At 33.1% G+C, this 20,493-nt stretch overlaps 2 protein-coding genes across 38 annotated transcripts in view; one reads left to right on the top strand and one right to left on the bottom strand.

Moving 5' to 3' along the window:
• RUNX2 (RUNX family transcription factor 2) overlaps nt 1-14,055 on the bottom strand; it is a 200,986-nt gene extending 186,931 nt beyond the window's left edge. For 2 of the 3 annotated variants that reach the window (XM_005297396.5, XM_042848656.2), the window contains exon 1: nt 13,613-13,685. In XM_005297396.5, coding sequence (XP_005297453.2) covers nt 13,613-13,670 — 58 coding nt within the window. In that variant the 5' untranslated portion in view covers nt 13,671-13,685. Of the gene's footprint in view, nt 1-13,612; nt 13,735-13,934 lie in introns of those variants that run through there. The other variant, XM_024101101.3, reaches the window with a different exon arrangement.
• SUPT3H (SPT3 homolog, SAGA and STAGA complex component) overlaps nt 1-20,493 on the top strand; it is a 445,969-nt gene that overhangs the window by 53,695 nt on the left and 371,781 nt on the right. For 5 of the 35 annotated variants that reach the window (XM_065587531.1, XM_065587530.1, XM_065587528.1 and 2 more), the window contains one exon: nt 19,667-19,749. The exons of 27 other annotated variants lie outside the window; for them this stretch is intronic. In XM_065587531.1, coding sequence (XP_065443603.1) covers nt 19,727-19,749 — 23 coding nt within the window. In that variant the 5' untranslated portion in view covers nt 19,667-19,726. Of the gene's footprint in view, nt 1-19,573; nt 19,750-20,493 lie in introns of all 35 variants that reach the window. 3 more of the 35 variants (XM_065587529.1, XM_065587526.1, XM_065587525.1) reach the window with 1 other exon arrangement.

Here is a 20,493-nt window from a genome sequence, read left to right as displayed (position 1 = left end):
ATTGCTTTGCAAATTGTCTCAGAATCCTCTGAGATAGACAGGTATTATCCCTATTTTATTTCTGGGGAAACTGAGATGGAGAGAGTTTATGGCTTGGGCAAAGTGATTCGCAGAGCAGTGAACAGAACACAGCTCTCCTGACTTTGTCACATGCTTTAACCCTTTGACCCTCTTTCTTTTCTCCTACTTTGGATTCAGTGCTCTGAACAGAAGTCATAATTCCTGGGGTGGTTGTGAATCCCTCTTCATGACAAAAGTTCTTTTTTCTTTTAAATAATTGAACGTCCAGTAGAGGGCTCACAGATAGTCATGCCCATATTGCTGGAGCAGGTCTACTGAGAATTCCTTAATTTTTCTAGTTCATCCGGAACCATGATTACACTTGCCCAAGATATGGATAATTACAAATACAAATACAAATCTCAAGCATACAAGGTGAATTTGCCGGTTCAAGATTCGCCGAAGGAAGGAAAAATAAGTGTGTCCTCTTTCTTTTTTGGCTACTTGTACTGTAGGCAATTAGTTTCCAAATGCCCTAGTAAAACACACATTTCTAGAGGTTTGTCTATCCTCATCTTTCTTTTCTTGGTCAGTGAAATTTCAGTTAGAAATTTCAAGGGTTTCCAAAATATCTCCCATAAATGTTTTCTGATAGGGTGAAATCTTCATAGTCAAGGATATTGACACTTTCATTTCTGGGGTAATTTACAGAAATCCTCCCTGGTATGAAAACATCGAGGCAACTGTTTTTCAGTGGCAAATCCCTAGTAGACACCCTCTGACCGAGTTCTAATGGAGGTTTATCTCTTTTGGGGTTGGAAATCTAAGTGGTTCACTATAAGATCGCTTCAAAATGCTGTGGAATTAGGCCCTGTCTACACGAAGAGGGTTTTGCTGGCATAGTTATTCTGTCAAAATAATCTAGCATGGATACAGTTATAGTCATATATAAAAGAGTTTATATCAGTGTAAGCACAATTATACTTTTGTAACTGTGTTTGTAAAAAAAAAAAAAAATTGCACCCCCAACTGACTTATGAGTGTCGGTAAAACTTTTAAGCATAGAGCACGCCCAAGTTTACAATGTACTACATATGGAAAGTGACAACAGGTATTCTATACTATAATGTCAAGTATCATAGATTCTTGGACTGGAAGGGACCTCGAGAGGTCATCGAGTCCAGTCCCCTGCCCGCATGGCAGGACCAAATACTGTCTAGACCATCCCTGATAGACATTTATCAGAGGGGTAGCCATGTTAGTCTGGATCTGTAAAAAGCAACAAAGAGTCCTGTGGCACCTTATAGACTAACAGATGTAGTGGAGCATAAGGTTTCGTGAGTGAATACCCACTTCGTCAGATGCATAATGGTAGCCTTGGAGGAGAAGGTGCTGAAAACAAAACTAAACTTAGATCAAGACACTGAGATGCAAGCGAGGTACTGTCCCACAAGGAATATGGTACTTCCTCTTCTAAACCATAGATGGCACATTGGGATGCTTTGTCTATTAGCCTGGCAAAGTCAGTGAGCCCTAACCATCAGTAAATATATTATCCTGGAAATTCTTGAAAAGATGTCAACTGAAGGGTTTTCTCCTGCAAGGGGACTAGTTCACAATTTACTCTTTTCACAAAGTTCACAAATTCTACTTACAACCTAGATACCTATGTACTTGGATTTGGTTCTGCCTTGGGGTCCCTCTCCACCGCCCTGCACCTTTGCACAAATGGCCATGAAAACAACAGCTAGATCTCAGTGATACCATCACTCTTGACACGTGGCACTGTTCAGGGAGTACAATGGAGGTTACTGTATGATGTATCCTAAAATCTTGTATATTGTGAGGTAACTCAGAAATCAACTTAATTTAGCACTGAAAGTGAGGAGGGGGGAATGCTATATTGATGATTAGAAGACTGAACCAGATAGATTAGCTATCCTTTATATGGGCTTGGGATGCAGATTTTGGACCTGATTGTGCCATAATTACTTGCAGTGAGTAGTACCTGCAGTAAGTCCCACTGAAATCTTACTGCACAACATGACCAAATATGGCAGAAATGAACTCTATTCAAAAGTTAATTGGTGCACATCAGATTTGGGGGTTTAGTTTGACTAATTACAGAAATAGCAATAAATCACAAATTTTAGGTCCTGATCTGAGTCTTTTGAAAGTATGATGGTATTGAGGTAATGGATTTTGGTTTAGGCACATGTGTAATAGTATATATTCAAAAAAATAAATTATATGCTTAATTCCGAAAAGTAAAAAAAAATGTAGACAATTGCATATAGGTTTATAAAATTCTTCTTTTGATATGCAGGTGTCACTAAAATTAACATTAGAGTTCATTGTCTCAAAAATAGACTTAACTATGCTGTACTACATTTGTAGACATTTATCCAAATTTGTTGAAATATTTAATTTTGCATATGTATTTGTATCTAGAAGAAAAGCTGCTTAATATCAGTGCTTTGTAGTCAGTTATCTTCAGGAAAAAGAGAAAACAAATGTTTAGTGGAAATAAAAGATAAACAGGCTGCTCTATTGTATATTATAGTGCCCCTCTAAAATGTTTTCAGTATACCCTTCTCTGCAGTATGGAAGAATATACTATGCAGTTCTGCAGTTCTCTCTCTGTTAGTAATTACTTGAAACAAGCATCACTTTAGTGGCCACATTTCTCTGTATTCATTTGAACAATGTTACTATTTTGTTTACCTTTCTTAGATAATAATTGTACTAGGCACTATTTTCACACTCGTTTTATTGTGTTTAAAAAATAAACAGCAAGTGAGAGTAGTTTCTTTTCTGAAAAACAAGTCATACGTGGGAATGATGAAGTGTGGTTCGTAATATTGAAGAGGAGAATAAATACAAAAGTATAACCTTTTCAAAGCTGAGTTCCAAATCAATTAATGATGAACCATTATATCACGAAGTTATTGTTTTGAAATGTAAGTAAAATTAATCTTTGGTGCTGAAGGAATTTCAGAATTGCTACTTTTGGAATTCTTGAGAGAGATACAAACCTCTCTCTGTAAGGCCTCTGTATATGACTAGCATGCAGCTTAGTTTGTTCAACAAGGACTGTAAATTCTGAAAGATTTAACTTGATATGTTTGCAGGTAACATGATTGATGTGTAATTTTAGTATGAAAGGAGTATTTAGAATCTTGGCTAACTGGTATCAGTTCACAAGTTTTTATTTCTTAAACAAAGATAGGCTAGATGTTCTTAATTTTGTAAAGCATTTTAACTCCTACTGTATACCACCAATCCAGGAAAATGCAAACTGACAAAATAATTTAACTTGTGAATGCTTGTTGATCAATAGATTGGAAGAAAAATAATAATAGGGAGGGAATTAGTCTATCTGTCTTAATTTTTTTCATAACTTCTCAGAGGTGTATCATATTATAAATGCATTAGAAATGTTTTGCTCTGAGGATATGTAGCATTCCTATAAAGGTTAAATCAATAAAAATGATTTGGCCACATTCCTAAGCATGGCTAGAACAGGTAGCCCGTTGTTTAAGGTACCCTTGAATTTCTGGATCAGATCATTACGGTACAGCAAAAAGGGCTTACTCTAAAGGCTTCTTACTGTATGCAGACTTCTGTGTTTCTTCTAGAAGATATCATCAGCCTAAAAAAAAGTTTTCTGAGCTACTGAATAATAAGAGTATTTTCAAAGTCTTTATGTATATATGTCTCAAATATTGTAGTGTGTGCTCTAAGTTTTAAAGGACTCTTTTTTCAACAAGAAGGGTGAAGATACTTCAGTAATTGATAAGAACCAGGTATGTAAGGACAAAATGCAGCACAAAATGCTAGAGAAAAATCTTTTAAATCAATTTTGAGACAAATGAGAGTCTTAAGGTGTCCAACAATTATAAATTAATTTGAATTCTTCTAATTTTATTCATATCTGATAAAATGCTGCAGCCATTAAATGCTGTTTTTTCAGTATAACTGAGCAGTTTAGTAGGCAATCTTGCATTTTGACAGCAGTGTATTTTGATAGATTTATCACATTTTAAAAGCCTTTACATTGAAGAGCTACTCTATTTTACTATTGCAAAGTAGAGCTATGTCTTATTTTGTGCATCTGTTATGCTGCTACCCGATTGACACTTCTAATATAGATGTGATGAATATCAAATGATTTCAAGATCATGTCAATGGGATTAGTGCTCAGATTTTATGCATATTTCAAATTTGCTCTCCTCATACTTTAAGAATACTTTAGATGCAAACTCATTTCTTTTTTAAGAGTGTGAGATGAGTTTCTGTTAAATTTTTAGAAGCATCTTAAAAATAACTATGGAAAAATCATTCTTAGTGTAGGGTAAAAAGCACACACTACTAGTAACTGGATTTTTATCTTTAAGATGTTTTTTAATAGTAAAAATTTGGTCAGTGAATTATCCCATATCTGGCTATGCATATTTTTTATCAGAATTGGAACATTCCATTTCATGTGTATGTATATGTAAGTTAGTCACATCAAGTACATTCTATCCATGTGCATTGCACATGTGCCTTAAATTACTTAGTAAATGAATATTATCCCTCGGAGTGCATAGCAAAATAAGGCTATTTTACTTTTAGTCCTGCATGTTGTACCTACATGATATTTTTATAGAGATATAATGTATCATGTAGTACTAAACATACAGAAAAGATTTCTCTCTGTATCTTGACAAGTTGTTTAATACTGAATTTTTTAAGATTTGTACAAGATTTTTGTATTTTAAAAATGTGTGTGTGTGTGTAGATATAGATAGATGAAAATTTTAGTTCATAACAGGGAAGGCCTGATTGAGTTAATCAGCATATAGAATAACATCAGACTATGGACTTAAAATCTTCTTTCTACTGTATTGTAAAATTAAAAAACCATTCCGGATCTTGCATATGTATTTGTAGTCACATTGTTGCATTGAAATTCTATTTATTCTTACTACAGTCTGAAATTGTCTGTTAAGTGAGAAAAATACACAGGCTTGTGTTTGGTGCTAAATTAAAATCTTTGATACTAACTAGACTGTGTGAATTATTTTATTGTCTATATGTGACTGGATTTTCTTTGAATGCTGTTGGTTTCCTGTAATAAAACTTCAGTAAAAATATCAGCTTGTGTTTTTGAATTTTTTAATGTTTCGGTAGATTTTCAATGTATGCTTCTTAAGCAGATGGAGAGGTGTACTGAATAACAACAAAAAGTACAGTACATAGTCTTGAATGTAGAAAGTTGGATGAGATGGTGGTGGAAAGGAAGTGAAGTGAATGCCCTTTATGCATAAAATCCTTTTGGGAAAAGAGAACATTTTTACTAGTGTATACTAAGGTACACTGCTTATGTAAATAGTCACTGTTTTCTGGTCCTGTCAGTTTTAAATAAGCCATTCATTGTTATAGCTTAATTACTTCACGTTTTAAAAGAACAGTTGAGTTAAACTTTGATACTTTTGATCAGAAAACTAAAGATAAATTCAGTTGTAAATTTATATTGGTAGCCATTACCTATGGGAAGCAAGATGCACAGATTATATTAGAACACACATACAGTGCAAACTTATTAAAGTGTTCCCATTACAAAGCTGCTTCTGTACTTGGGTATTGTACTTCAATTAATAACTTTAGCCCTCATAAATTCTCATTAATAAAGCCTTCCCATGCTATATTGTACAAATCCTTTGATAGCCTAAAGTGACCGGGACTTGTTTGTTTTCTAATGTTTTCTATTTAAGAATTAATTAAGTAAAATGTGGTATTTACAGAGGGTAATTACTATTAAAATATAGATATGGAATTAACACAATGTAGCATGTTTCACTATTCTCAGAATAAACAATTTTAGTGGGTCATGTCTCAGAAAAGGCTCTTAACTTTGAGCAGGTTTACATCTAAACTTCTGTTCAGCTACAGCTATTTTCTTCTCTGCCAAAGCTGACTCTTGCTTTTTCTGCAATAAGGCTGATACTGATATTAATAAAAATACTGATATAGGGAAGTCATGTTTTAATGGCTGAAGAGAGCATTATGTATCATAATAGAATTCTTAAAAACTAAAAACCGTGTGATGAATTTGTTTAATCACTTGTAGAAATAGTATATTTCACTGTCATAAACAGCAGCTATATGGGAAAGAAGACAATCTTGGTTAAAAAAATGTGGTCTCTATTTTTAACTCTTAGTTGGCCAAGGTGAACTCAACCGTGATATCCAGAAATGCAATTTCTGTTGAGTATGTATTAGAAAAGGTGAAGGTATCATAATACACCTATTTCCTTACATACACATTTTCCCAGAGGTATTGCCCCAAAAAAATTTAAATGTGGTATTTGAACCATCACTTACTGTGGTACTATCACTGTTATTTATATTGTGCTATCAGTAGACATTGCACTTTACAAATACAAAGACAAGATCTCTGCCCAAAAAAAACTTGAAATATGTCCTAATATGTTAGAAGAATAAGCTGTGCATTGCAAAGATTTGTAAACGTTACGAAATTCAGACTATTAACAAACTAGATAGTACATCCCACCCGTGTATAGTTATAGTGGTAGGTTACTGGATGCTAACATAGATTATTAGATATTTTGCTTAGAGGAATACAGATATTTAGAAGTAGAGCTAGGAAAGTATAGAATTAAAATAAGCAATCAGAGTATTTAAATTTGCTTGTGTGGTACTAGATGGTAATCTTTCAGTTTAAAAATGTAAATGTATCAACTGTATATATGCGTGCATGTGTGCATGCATGTTTGCATATACACTAACGTTTTTCAGAAGAAATATTACCCTTTCTAGTACCACACAGACAAATTAAAATACTGTTTCTTTTAACTCTGTGTTTTCTGATCCTTATTTAAATGATATACAGATACTTTGAAAAAAATATAGCATTCAGAAGTAAATGGATACGTGTATGTACATAGATATAAATACACATATATCTGTATATTGTTGCTCATAAAAAAGCCTCTTTATTTTTTGTTAAATTGTTGTGTGGTGATCATGTTAATTGAGTTCATTGGGTAAAAAATTAATTCACCTGCTATAATAACTGGAGGTAATAAATGTAAAACATAACATTTTATAAAATAACTCGAGTTTCAGAAAGAACAGCGCTTGTGGGTGTGCGCATGAGTATATATGTTCATACACATTGTTAATGTTGCCATTGATTTTCGTTGTGATCTGGGTTAGGTTTTTTTTGTTCTGAACAATAAAATATTATGAAACTGGCAGCCTCTGTCTTTCTCTTTTACTAAACCACAAAGTGGATTTAGATGTAAAATATCTGACCAAAAGGGATAAGTTAAACAATGGTTTGGCACACTTATGGTTCACATAAATGGGGAGGGGGAAATAAATATATATAAGGTACCTGAGTTTTAACTTTTTTTGGTAAGAAAATTAATATTAAATTATAATTCTCAGAAACTAACAATTCCAATGAAATATAGTATGTGAATAAAAAAATCACTGTCTATCAGAGAAATACTGTAACAAACCCTGTTGAATTGACTACCTGCCAAAAGTTCTTTGCCACAGGGTTTTTAGCTATAACATGTTAAAAGTTAAAACTTATTGTTAATTCCGGGACTGCCTGACTTTAATGAATGTAACATTTCTTGAAAACCAGACAGCAGAGGAAATAATGGTTTTAACCTTCACTGTTATAATAAAGGTTGTTTTATTAAAAGAGATGAGAAAATACTCCTGAAATAAACTGCTGAGAATACAGTAAATGTTATTTGAAAATGTCTGAATTTTTAAAGTACTTGCTTATATAAAGAAAAGCGAACAACGTACTTAGACTTGCTGTATAACAGTAATAAAATTAAAAAAAATATTTGTAGTAAATTAGAATATTTTAAAGAAATATTGAATAAGTCACTCAGCGATTTAATTGGACCAATTTAAAATGATTTTAGCAGTCAGTGAATCAATATTAAACCTTTTTCCCCCGCCTGGAAACAAGTTTATACATTAAATAGGAAACTTATAGCTACATGAGGAAGGCTAGATCAGTACACTGCATGCTAACAAGCAGAATAAAAGAAATACAGGAAACAGATGCATGAATAATGGACTTTTTTATTGGAAGTGTTGAACTGTTTTATGATACAGTAACTCAAGTTTAAAGTGATATTTTGTCCCTGTGCTCATCTTTAAAATATTATCTTTAGGGTGTGTTTTTCAACATATTAAGCGATAAGTCTTCTATTTATTTGTAGAGGAGAGCCTGTTTATGAAAGGAAACATGCTCTTAGATTTAAACTTTATTAACTTAAAAACAAACACCTGAGAGCAAAAGATGCACCCCCCCATTCCGTTCCCCATAAGCCTGCAGAGAGGAGTTTGAAAGAGAGAGAGAGAGAGACTATAAACACTGATGTTAATGTAAATAATATAAGCAAAATGCAATGCAAGATAACAGTAGTTTCTTGTTGGGGTCCTATGGTGGAGAGGGTTGATGTCTGGTGCACTTTGTGGATGTCTGCTGTACATGCACAAAAACTTGTGGTCAACTCTTAAGCCTGGCAAAATTTACAAGGAAAACCCCTTTGAAGATAGTGTAAGGTTTCTTAATTTATTTTTTTGAGATTGAAATACATTTATCAACATAATATGAATCTGCTTGATGTTTATTCCTCTTGCGTAATCTAAATTAATCTTTTTTTTTTAAATTACAATTGAATACTGCAGTTAAACTATGGGCAAATTTGATTCTTTCAGTATTTCAAGTTTAAACCTAAAATGCTTCAGGTTTTTGCTGTTTATCTTGAGGCCCCCCCTTAATTAAAATATTTTGTACTCCAGGGAATACTAAATGTGGCAGTTTATTGTAACACTTATTAACTGACAATTCCATCACCTACAATACATAGTGTTGAATTTTATTAGGTACATAGAGTAAAACATACATATGGCCTGATTTTTCAGAGGTGCTGAGCACCCACAGCGCCTGTTGACTTTCATGGTAGCTGAAGCTGAGAACTGTGGGTGCTCTGCACTGCTGTAATCCAACCAGTATGGCCTACTTCTCCCCTGCCTTGTATTCTTTAACTTCCACTGAAGTCTGTTGGACATGGGGGTATTACATAATGTATGACAGGTCATTAAACACATTTATAATGTAGCTTTTACATGAAGGTAGGAACCAGCTGCAGTGTATAGTTTCAGCCCTCTTTGCAAGAATATTTTGCATATTGATTTCTTTTCCATGTATACCTGAAAGCATAAATGATGTTTGTCTCCATTACTGGTTTAGACTGTTTTGAACATATACTAGCCATAAGAAGTACTAAACTGGATGTTGTTCTAAAAGCTAATCAGATAGAAAAATAAATAAAAAATAAGGAATGGTATTTTTATTCTCTTAAATACATTTTAAGGTTAATATTAGACCACCACCAAGAAGTCACACAGTTTGGGAGGACTTGCAGTATTATTGTTATACTATTAATGTGGGGGTGGTAAAGTCTTTAAATATTTCTGGTAGAGTAGTTAATACAGCATGGAAGTTTGATATTTGTACAGTTTGTAAAAGAATTTGAGGTGTTACCCTATTTTGACTTGAGTTTTCAAGTATGCACTGGTGCATCATTAATCATAGGAAATGCAAAAATAAATAATATAGTCCCTTTGGATTTTTCATGTGAATACTTACCTTTTCCTTTTTTTGTATATACAGTTGAGGTATTTAGGTAACCCCTAACCTTCTGCTTCAACAAGGAGGTACAGTATAAAAATATTACCACAGTCTTCATATGAGCAGTTCTCTCTAAGAAAACCTCTAGATGAATATTTATTGAAAAAAGCTAAGTTGCAATACAGAATGACTTAGCTCGGCCTCAGTACTATATTTTAGACCACCAGTGTATAAAATTAAAAGCACATGGATTTTGAATCACTAGAAAAGGTTTGTAATTGATTAGCGCTCTATGAAAGTATTGAAGTAGAGTAAGGTTTGATTTGTGAATGGTTCTATTCAATAAAGATTAATCCTGTATGCTTGATAAAATCTTAGTGCCTCTAATGAGTTAGGGTGTTTTTTTTCTTTCCTAGTTTATTTAACCATCAGATAATTCAGTGTTCTGTTAACAAACTGGAACATTTCTATCTTAGTGAATTTTACATCAGCAATGCTGATTGAACAATCCAAACGATCAGTGGTTAGTTCAAAGGAGGTAATTAAAGGAATAAATATATTTTGTTCCCTACAAACCATTTAAAATATAGTGTAGTCATGTATATTTCATGTGTTTCATACGCTTACAAGCTGTAGTGGCAGGAATCCATTCTTAATGTGAATGAGAATAGTCATCTCTTCATGGTGTTTCATATTATACTTTATATTATTAGCACTTTGCTTTATATTTTAATACAAAGAAAAGTAATGATTAAAATTGGTTGAGTTCATATTTTTATGATTATGAAATCTAGAGGTGGAATTTATAGATGCTTTCTTCTTTTAGTCCACAGAAATATATAGCTTTCTGATTTCTGAATTTCTATATTTTGGATCCTCTTCTAAATTGTCTACTTTGATATAAATGCCAAATTAAATTTGTTACAAAGTGTTAGAGCAGCTCATAATCAGTTCTTGAAAGATTTTTTTTTTTTTAAATAGTATACATGTCATTGAGTAGTATCTTGATATAAGTGGTCAACTTTTTGTTATAAGCTTGATAAGTTTAATATTCACTTACATCCATCTACCATGGTCAATTACAAAAAGTTAAATTAAAGTATTGGCCAAATTTTTGTCTGATTTAAACTCTGGGCAAATTCACTGAAGCCAAAAAGGATGCACAGAACATATATCAGTGCAGAATGTGGTTCCTGTTGTTTATAACTGATATGGTATGTATTTGAGAAGTACTACATGATCTGGAAGATCCTGTGTAAATCATGTCTACTGGATGTTTTTCAACAATTTGATGTTTATTGGTTGTTTATAATTTATTCTGAGCAATTTATTGTTGCTGTAGTTTAAACATAGGTACAAAAATATAACCGTCTTGGCAAACTCAAAATTAATAGGTTTAAATGTAAAAGATTCAGAGTGTAAGTATAAACAGGCAGAACACAGTCCAAACTTGGATTTAGCTCTCCGTGTACCTGTGCTGTACAAAAGTAGTATGAGCCCAGAACACAGTTTCTGGATAATTCAGAATTTATTAGATGAAGTAGGAACATATGCCTTTTGAAGTTGCAGAAGATCCCCTGCATCAGGTGAAATAAAAATTTTCAGATATACTGCTAAACTTTATTAATACACAGATCAGAAGTGTGATGCACTCCACTTTCCTGGCCCTACCATCAGTCATCATTAGTTTCACAAGTCAGTTCTTAAGGAAAAAAACCTCATCAAATTTAACAGGCCCAATAGGAATAAATTGTAGAACAGAATGGGAGGAGACTAAATGCAGGACCTGACTATAATGAAGATGATAGTTGAATTATGCATTCTGATACACAGCCATACCATTTTGTTAGTTTGGAAACAATGGATGAGTAACTTGGATCTTGTAGCTTCTATTCTTATTTTCTAAAGTTAAATATAAAGTTAGAGACATTCTACTTTTACTTTAGAAATTCATTGTAGTTTGCCTCAAAGGACACATGTACTTGTCCAACCTTACATACACATGCAGAATTTGGAAGCATGTTGCAACACTATTCAGTAGCTTAAAGAATGACCAAGAGTAGATGAATTAAGCAGTCACCACTGCATGTTATGATGATTTTAGCCAACAAAATTTCTCCTAATCTCTTTTGGAAGTAAAAGCAAAAGAAAGTCCCTATACATGTAAACTGTATTTCCTGTTGTAAACACTGGGATAATGTGGTCTGGCTACACTTTGGCTGTGCTTCATTAAGACAGCAGTTTTAGTAGAAATGCTGCCTATTTTTTGTGTCCATGTTTTACCTCAGTACTATGTAAAGTATACCTCAGCATGATCATGTTCGGACAGCTAGTACTGAGAAGTAGCACTATGTAGTAGTATCAATGCCTTTGTATATCATAAATGAAAAAAAGTCTCTCTATTCCTTAGGTATGAACTTTCTTCATGTCTGATTATGCTCACAGACTTACAGTACATTCATGTGCTTAACTACTAGCCAGTTGAAACGTGTGAAGTAGGAGGGGTAAAGGGAACTCCAACCATCAGTTAGTTACACCTAGATTAAGCTTATATTGTATGTGCTGAAAGCATTTCTAGCATCTTTTTTGTTCTTTAAAGTGTGTGTGTGGGGGGAGGAGAAGTAAAGGGTTAGCTACAGCCCCAACATAGTTTCAGCATGATGGACAGCATTAAGAAAATCTTGTAAGTTTTCATATGCTTTTCTTGTGGTGGTCTTTCAGATAATTCAGATAGTTTTATTGACCTGTCTCAATAAATATTTCAGTGAAAAAATATCTGATCACTGATCAAATATTAACACAGTTTGGCATTTTACTGTCATTCTTTCAACTAAAGCTCAGCTGCATTCTGAATTTTATAGAAATCAGAAAAAGTTATTCAGTCTCATTCAGTTTTATTTAATGGTCATTAATTTAATAGAGATTTAAAATGTATTTATATTGATTTTAAAAGCAGGTCAGGCAGGAAGGTTTAAAATTAAAGAGATGTTGGCAGTATCGCTTTACAGTGTATGTGTACTCTCTATGGACATGTATGTAAATATACACATGTATAATTAATTATATGATTTCATGAAGACATTTTAAAACCTATTTACAGTTCTGAATATCCAAGCCAATATTTGGCAACATTCTATTATACAGAGCTGCTATAAAAATGCTACCACATATCAAATTGAATTTCATCCACATTTTGCTTTATTTTCACAGATGAATAGTTTTTATGGAAAAATGATCTCAGTTAATTCATGACTCAAATGTAGTTAGAAAAACTGTTTTTAAAGAGCAGATGCATTGTAATACATGCTTTGCTGTGAAAGTGTGGAAACACATGAACAGATTTTGGGGTTGGCTGTTAATTAGCACTGAATACTTTAGTGTATATATACTAAATGAATTTTCTTAGTTTACGAAACATCTAAGACAATGGTAGGGCAATTATGTAGGTTGCTAAGTCCTACATTTTATTAATTTTCTTCAGATACAGAGAACTAGCAGTGTTCTATTGTCTATTTGTCTATTGCAAAGATGCTGGAGCTCTATAAAATGTCACATTTTCTTCCCAGGTTCTTCACCTGGCGGTCTTCTGTGATATTGTTGATTGTATTCATTTAATACTTTAATTTTAATAAGCTTTTTACCTTTTTCAGAGCAGTATCTTACTTTGCTAAATGTATGTAACTGGAAACATTGACTCACCTAGGTGACAGCACACCTGCTGTCAAACACTGGAGTATAGTATAGCGACTTCACTTTGCCTAGTTTGTCAGTTAACAAATTAGTCCTTAAATCTGCATACGTTATTTATGGGAACCTCTTTTTTCATGACTATACCCAAGTATTGAACTTCAAACACAAAAAATACTATTTAACAGGTTTTTGTTTTGATGACAATCAATGATCATTCATAGATTAAACAAACATTGTAATACTTACCCCAAAAGAAGTTTTGCTGACATGGTGTCACTGAGCTGAACAGACTGTTTGATGCCATAGTCCTTCTCTGTTTTCACACACAACTTGTATCTTCTGGTGCAAATACTGCTTGAAGCCTTAAACTGAAAATATAAACCATACCCAAACCTAGTTTTAGTATTACAGTGTGCATGGAGTGCATAAACTCTGGATTCGTTTTTTTCTGTCAAAAAATTGTGTAGCACCGATAATGTGAAAAGCAAGGAAACAAAACAAAAAGAGAATGAGCAAATATTTGAAGGACCTACTATTACTGCATAGACTGTGGTTAGAGAGCACTTACTGACTTTGTTGGTCTCAGTGGCTGGTAGTGACCTGCGGAGATTAACCATTTAAAAACCAGAGGCTTCTTGCTATCCTCCTCGAGAAAGTTTGCACCGCACTTGTGGTTCTGTGGTTGTTTGTGAGGCGAATGAAGCATTCACATAATCCAAAAAAGCAAAAGCTTTAAAACTCCTTTTTTTTTGCAAGCACTGTTACTGGAGAGACAGAATCATGTGGTTTGTGACATCACAGTCCTCAAAGTAAAGTGGGACTGCCTACCACTGTGGCTTTTCTTTCTCTCTTTCTTTCTTTTTTTTTTTTTTAAATTTTATTTTGACAAAAGGCCTGTGGCAAGGCCCTTCCTGGCATCCAGAAGGATATAGCTTTTTAATTTTTGTGACTCATGAGGATTTGGAGAGAGTACAAAATGCTGAAAGAGCCCAAACTCCTGTACAGTTAAAGCATATGGACAGCAGAACTTTATTTGTACTCTCAGTGCAGGCTCCCCCCCCCTTTTTTTTTCACCCCCTTTCGTTCTTTGTCTTGTTCATTATTGTGTCTGTGGAAAAGTAAGCAAAATTGGCGCAAGTGGCTGTGTGAAATTCTGAACAACAGTGCTGATTTACAATAATTTACGTCTTTGGATTGTATCACAATCTTGGGTCTGCTTCATATTTGCTGGGTGGCTGGATTCCTTCTGTTTTTCTTTTTCTTCTTGTCTTCCTATACTTGTGAATCTGTAACTCATTGTAAGAAACTTTACCTTTCCTAAGGTCTGGTAGCAGACTGCTTGTTGGGGCTGTGTTTTGTACTGTAATTGGCTGTCATAGAAGCGTTAGTCTGGGGATTCCTTTACAAATCTTAAATCATGTCTGTCTTGCTTATGTACCTTCAAGATTAGCTGGCAGCTTTATATAATGAAAATTAAGTGCAATTATATATCAGTCTTGGCTTTTTTGCCGAATCTGTCATTTGTATATTGTAACTACTTTGAGTACTGTATTATAAATTATGCTTTTTGAATAAAAATACTTCAACGATTTAATATAGAAGTTACCGAACAGTATGGATTGTACTGGTTGTGGAATTTTGATTGCTAACGTCGATTGCTTATTGTAATTCTAATGTTTCAGAGAAACAGTATTGTCTTATACTTTTTGAGGGATACTTTTAATAGTTTTATTCAGCAGTTCATGTTAGTGCTTACTTTGAAAATGAAACATAATTTTGGTGCATATGTAAGGCTTAAACACTTAACATATGCATATATATTATCTATTTTTATATACTTAACAGACTATAACTTTAACTTTGTGTAATAAAAGCTTTTACTATATCAGGACACTGTTAACAAAAACAGTATTTTTTGTTTATAATAGAAGCTTTGAAATAAATTGCAAAATGCTGTGTGTAGTAGGGAATAATGTGTTCAGTAGTCTTGATTTGCTCACTCAGATTCAGAAGAAAATTGGAAACATCTTTAAGAAACTATCTTATTTTTGCCCCCTCTGGACATGTATTTTTGTAGAACTCATTTTCTTGTTAGTATGATTGTATAGTATAAGCACTGTATTTTATAATTCCATTTTTGGGGGGGGGGGGGGCAGAAGAATGGCAGAAAAGAAATACAGACCTAAAATTTTCTAAGCATTTTTCATCATTTATTTGTAAAACTCCTCATAAGCATGTCTCTGGCAGTTGGCTTCCCTCACTCCTTTTCCCCTTTATCTCCTCCCCTGCTTCTGCAATAAGCAATTGACTAGACGTGGTGTGAAACTAATCGGTTGAAGGGTGGGTGGAGATCAGGTTCTCCCTATTTTGTGTGGTTCGATGGAGTGGGGAGAGAGGAGATGGGAAAGGAGTATTTCAGTAAAACTTTTCTTTGGCAGATACTTATCAGAGAAACATAAAACCAGTCCTGTTTCTGAACATCTCAGCATAATGTGTATTGGAATGTAAACTATATTGTCTTCAATTCAACACTTTCCCTGTTCTATGGATGTTACCAAATTTCTAGGACTTCCTTAAAATGAGAGCCTACTAGGCAGTGAATAAACTGATATATGTAAAACTTAAAAAAAAAAAAAAAAAAAAAATCCCACAACCAAAACCAACCCAACCAACCAAAAAACCCACCTGTTCCTTTAAAGGTGGGTTTCTTGTATCCCTAAATATATATTTTCATTTGTATGATAGTACCATCACTGAGAGAGCAGTTAAAGGCATACAAATGATGAAATGGACTAATTCTGTTATATAAAGAAAGCACATGTCTGAATTAGAAGTCTAATCAACTTTTAGTGTAATAAAAGCATTTGGAGGTTTTTGTCCCTGTAATTTGTGGAATATCAAATTGTAAGTACAGACATCTTTGCAAATACATAACACATTGAAAAAGTATCAGATATTGTATTATGGTAAGTATATTCAGTTCTTATAGATAACTTTACTGTTGGAGGCAAACTCTTATATTGTCCCACATTTAAGCGCAATCTTTATAATTCTAAAAGACAGAAGCCCCAACATTCATTACTATTCATTTCTTTAATAACTGAAAATTATACTCACCACAGAGAACTGGATCTCTGAACTTGGTACATTGAAATAAAACTGATCCAAGATGAATTTTCTTGATTGCCTGGACTTGCATCGCTTCAATATATTCCACCAACTTTCCCTTTCAGTACGTACGTAAATGAGATGGTCTTTTGAGCAACGACAGGCTTCTTTATTCATCTCTGATATCAAGATTAAGATCACTACAATAAATTCTCCCTTTGGCAGGGTGAAGATCATCGAACTGTAGAAACACATTGATACCAAAGTGGGATTGAAGTGTAGTTTTAGACATTTTCTATATTCATTTAGAATTTAAATTTATTTTCTCACTGTTAGAAATGTTTCCTTGGTATTTTAGAAATCTTTTTAATTATGAGAGATTTTCTGAAGCAAAAACATGTACAGATATAATACCTACCAACTTGTTTCTTCAAAAATAGCTTAGACTTTTACTGTGATGAAGAAAATATATTAATTCTGAAAAGTCACTGTGTAAACAAGTCTCTTGTTTGCAGACTTATACTTAAGACTTTTGTTTAAAAGACAGAACTATAGAAAGCAAAGTTAACTTAAATATTCTATAGAGGTTACTTTAAGCCACTGATATAATTACACTTTTAAGTATCCGGCTAAAGAATTTGCTCTGTAAATTATGGACTTGTTCTTTGATGACAAATTAAGTCTCATTTTGAAATTAAAATCAATTTCAACACAAAACTTATGCCACCATATCCTTTATCTTTTAGGAAACTTGTTCTGAAAACCTGTAAGCCTTGCTTTATATTTCCAAACATTTTCCTTTTTGTCACTCATACTTTATACAGCATATAAACTATAGGATACACTGTAGAGAGTATATTTGTACTTTAAAAGTTTGTTTTTATGTTATGGTCAACTTGTTATGAGAGAAGAATCTCCCACCTATTTTTTTTTAAAGGAATAGGTTATTCCTTATCTTTTATGTCTCCCAGAAGTCTAAGACAGACTTCTATAATGTGGCATATCCTTATGCTACTTCTTCAGATGCGTCAAACCCACAGATATTGCTGCTTTAGGTCTATCTCAAACAGTGCTGCATTTTCCTGTTTCTGACAGCATGAAGCCACTCTGCTTGGCATCTACATTTCACAAGTCCATAGAGAAGTCATTCTCATTTTGATTATAGCTTTCTCAGTGGTGCTGCATTTTACTTTATTTAGTGTTTTATTCCTGTGTAGATGTGTAATTACAGTATTTACACATTTTGTAAAAACTTCATTGTATAGACTAGTGTATATTTGGATTTTAAACTTCCAACATTGTTCCAGTTGCCTGAAGTAGATTCAATATCACATATGTTAACCTATTACAACAGACCTCGCCTTCTATTTAGCAGAAGAATAGTATTAAATAAAAATACTTCTTTATGCCAACTTATATTTCTTTTCATAGACATTGTTGCTAAAATACTGTTGGGGTATTGAACAAATAAATGCCTAATTTTTTATGATTACCTTCCTGTATATACATTGTCAACCCCCCATTTTCTCCTGAGTATTATTTTAGCTATAAATGGTCTGAAGCTGATTGTCTGTGGTTCTGTGTGAAAAATTATATCTTTTCTTCCGTTGTAAGCAAATACTGGTTGTCTGATTTCTTCTCTTTGGAGTCTTACTGTTAAAGATCTGTTTAAACCTAAAACAGAAATCCTTGCTATAGATTGAGATGAGAGTAATTCTCTGTTAATCAATGATTAATTTACTAGTAATTAACATAATTGTTTCATATTGCCTTGGATTATTAACCCTCATTTGTCATTATGCAGAAAAAATTACATAATGCCCATTTCAACAACAATAATGGAAAAACTCTGTCTGCTATCCAGGCCTTGAACAAGCTTCTGCATCTTAGAAGCCAAATATATCTTATTGACTGCTGCTTTTGTACATTATTGCGCAATTATTTTTCTGATTATCATTGGTGTTTTTCTGTTTTCCATACATTTATTTCTTAGTCTGTACAGCAAGCAAGAATTCCATTCTAGTTAAATATAGTCCAGTAAGCAACCAATAGTTGCTGTTTAAAAACATTATCTTTTTGTATTTTCTCCAGTCTGTTTTCTTTAATAAAAAAAAAAAAAGTCAACTTGCAGAAAATATGGGAAACTTGTCTCATATAACAGCTGAGGATGTGGCTAGGTTAAGGCAGGAAACTGCTACCCACAATGCAATGTTACATACACTACCACTTAATAAAATTTATTTCAAACATGCTACTGACAAAACCAAAGAAAAATAATATCCTAACTATGCTAGTTAGTACACTAAATATATCTAGGGAAAAGTGAAAGTAATCTGTCTAAAGCCTTTTTTGCTTATAGGATACAGTACTACCACTAATCAAGCTACTGGAGATCTCAGTAGTTAAAGCAGTGACTATTTTTAGAAAATAGTCACCTCTCTGGAAATTAATGCTTATATGCTGCTAATTGGTGTTGAAGTTGCTATTTTTATATGCATAGTTTTGATAGGTTCTTTTTGCTAGCTTTTGGGGCTATTCATTCTATATTCTCATATGGTATGAGATTGGCAACTTTCTTTATATATTTTTTTCTTGTTGGTCTTACTTGTACCTTGAGTTTACCTACCTTTTACCATACCCAAGCAACCTACACCACCTCCCTCCCAAAAGAAGAGATGAGACTAAATACTTAACCTATTTGTGGTTTGACAGGAAGAGGTTTAAGAACAAGAAAACATTTATTTATTATTTATTTACTTTTCATGTCTGAAGACAGACTAACTTAATGAGATTTTATTTGACTGCAGACAATTTTGATAAGATCTAATAGACATTTAGTATGCTTTGGCTAATTTATGAGGTAAATACAATATTGTACACTTGCTGTGTAAATGTAATATTTTTAATAATTATTTATTGAAACAGTTTTTTTTAATGGATAGTAATACCTGTTAGAACATTTATGCTGAAATGGCATGAATGTCCAGAGAGTTTTATTTTAGAAATGACAGAGTCCTTGTTTCTCATTGTTTTTAAATACATGTGTACTAAGGGAGATCCTCTTATGGAAGATTTTTTTTAAAGTATTTTCCCCTATAGTTAAACACTTATCAAGAACAGCTGCTGTAGTGCTATGGATCCTATCCATGGACTCATGGTGGTCTGCTGAACAACGTTCTTCAACTTTGACAGGTGAGACAGAGACTCTCCAGTGCCACTGCTTTTGGATGAATCTAGCTGTGGTTGCAGAAAATGCATCTTGCCAAAATATATGGGTAAGACCACACACAGCCTTTAAAATAGTTATTGTAAGCTTATTTTTAGGCAATATATGTCTTGACAGTTCCTTTATTTGCATGCCAGTTTCATTGCTGCTTATAGATTTTTCATTTATTTTAGTAATGGCAATAGCAGATTTAAATCTGTATTTGTAAAGCTTTTGCACAACATTTACACTGGAAAATGACAGGCTTTCTCCTTTCAAACCTCAATCAAGATTAGGAGACAAGTTTTTTCAAAACATTATAGCGGAGCATTCATACTGCTTAGAGTTGGTGTCCCTGTTTTCATGTTAAGCCACTGTTTTCCGGGGCATAGTTCAATGATAAAATGTTGCTTCTGGATTTAAAATTATACCAGTTTCAGATGCTTCTGTGCTTTCATAAGTCTGAAAGGATGAATATTTGAGACATGAAATTTGTTCAATGAGCCTAATAAAAGTTAAATGCTTTTTTAAATTGCTAAGATATTAAACATTGAAGTTAAAATCGCCACTTGATTTATACAGTAACTACTCTACAGTATTTTTATATATAAAGTATTAAATATTCTAAATATCTACCTAGACAATTGGCTGGATAATACATATTTAAAATATATATTTAATTACAGTCTACAAGGGTTGCACCCTGTAGGATTTTTGAGTAAACAGTACTTATATGGTATCTTTCAGAACAGATGTTTTTAAAATACCCCAGAGAAATTTTAATATATAACTGAGATGGAATAACATAAACTAT

This window comes from Chrysemys picta, chromosome 3, assembly GCF_011386835.1.
Source record: "Chrysemys picta bellii isolate R12L10 chromosome 3, ASM1138683v2, whole genome shotgun sequence".
Classification (NCBI taxonomy): Eukaryota; Metazoa; Chordata; order Testudines; family Emydidae; genus Chrysemys; species Chrysemys picta.
Note: the sequence above shows the minus strand (reverse complement) of the source record. Positions and strands in the feature narration are given on the sequence as shown.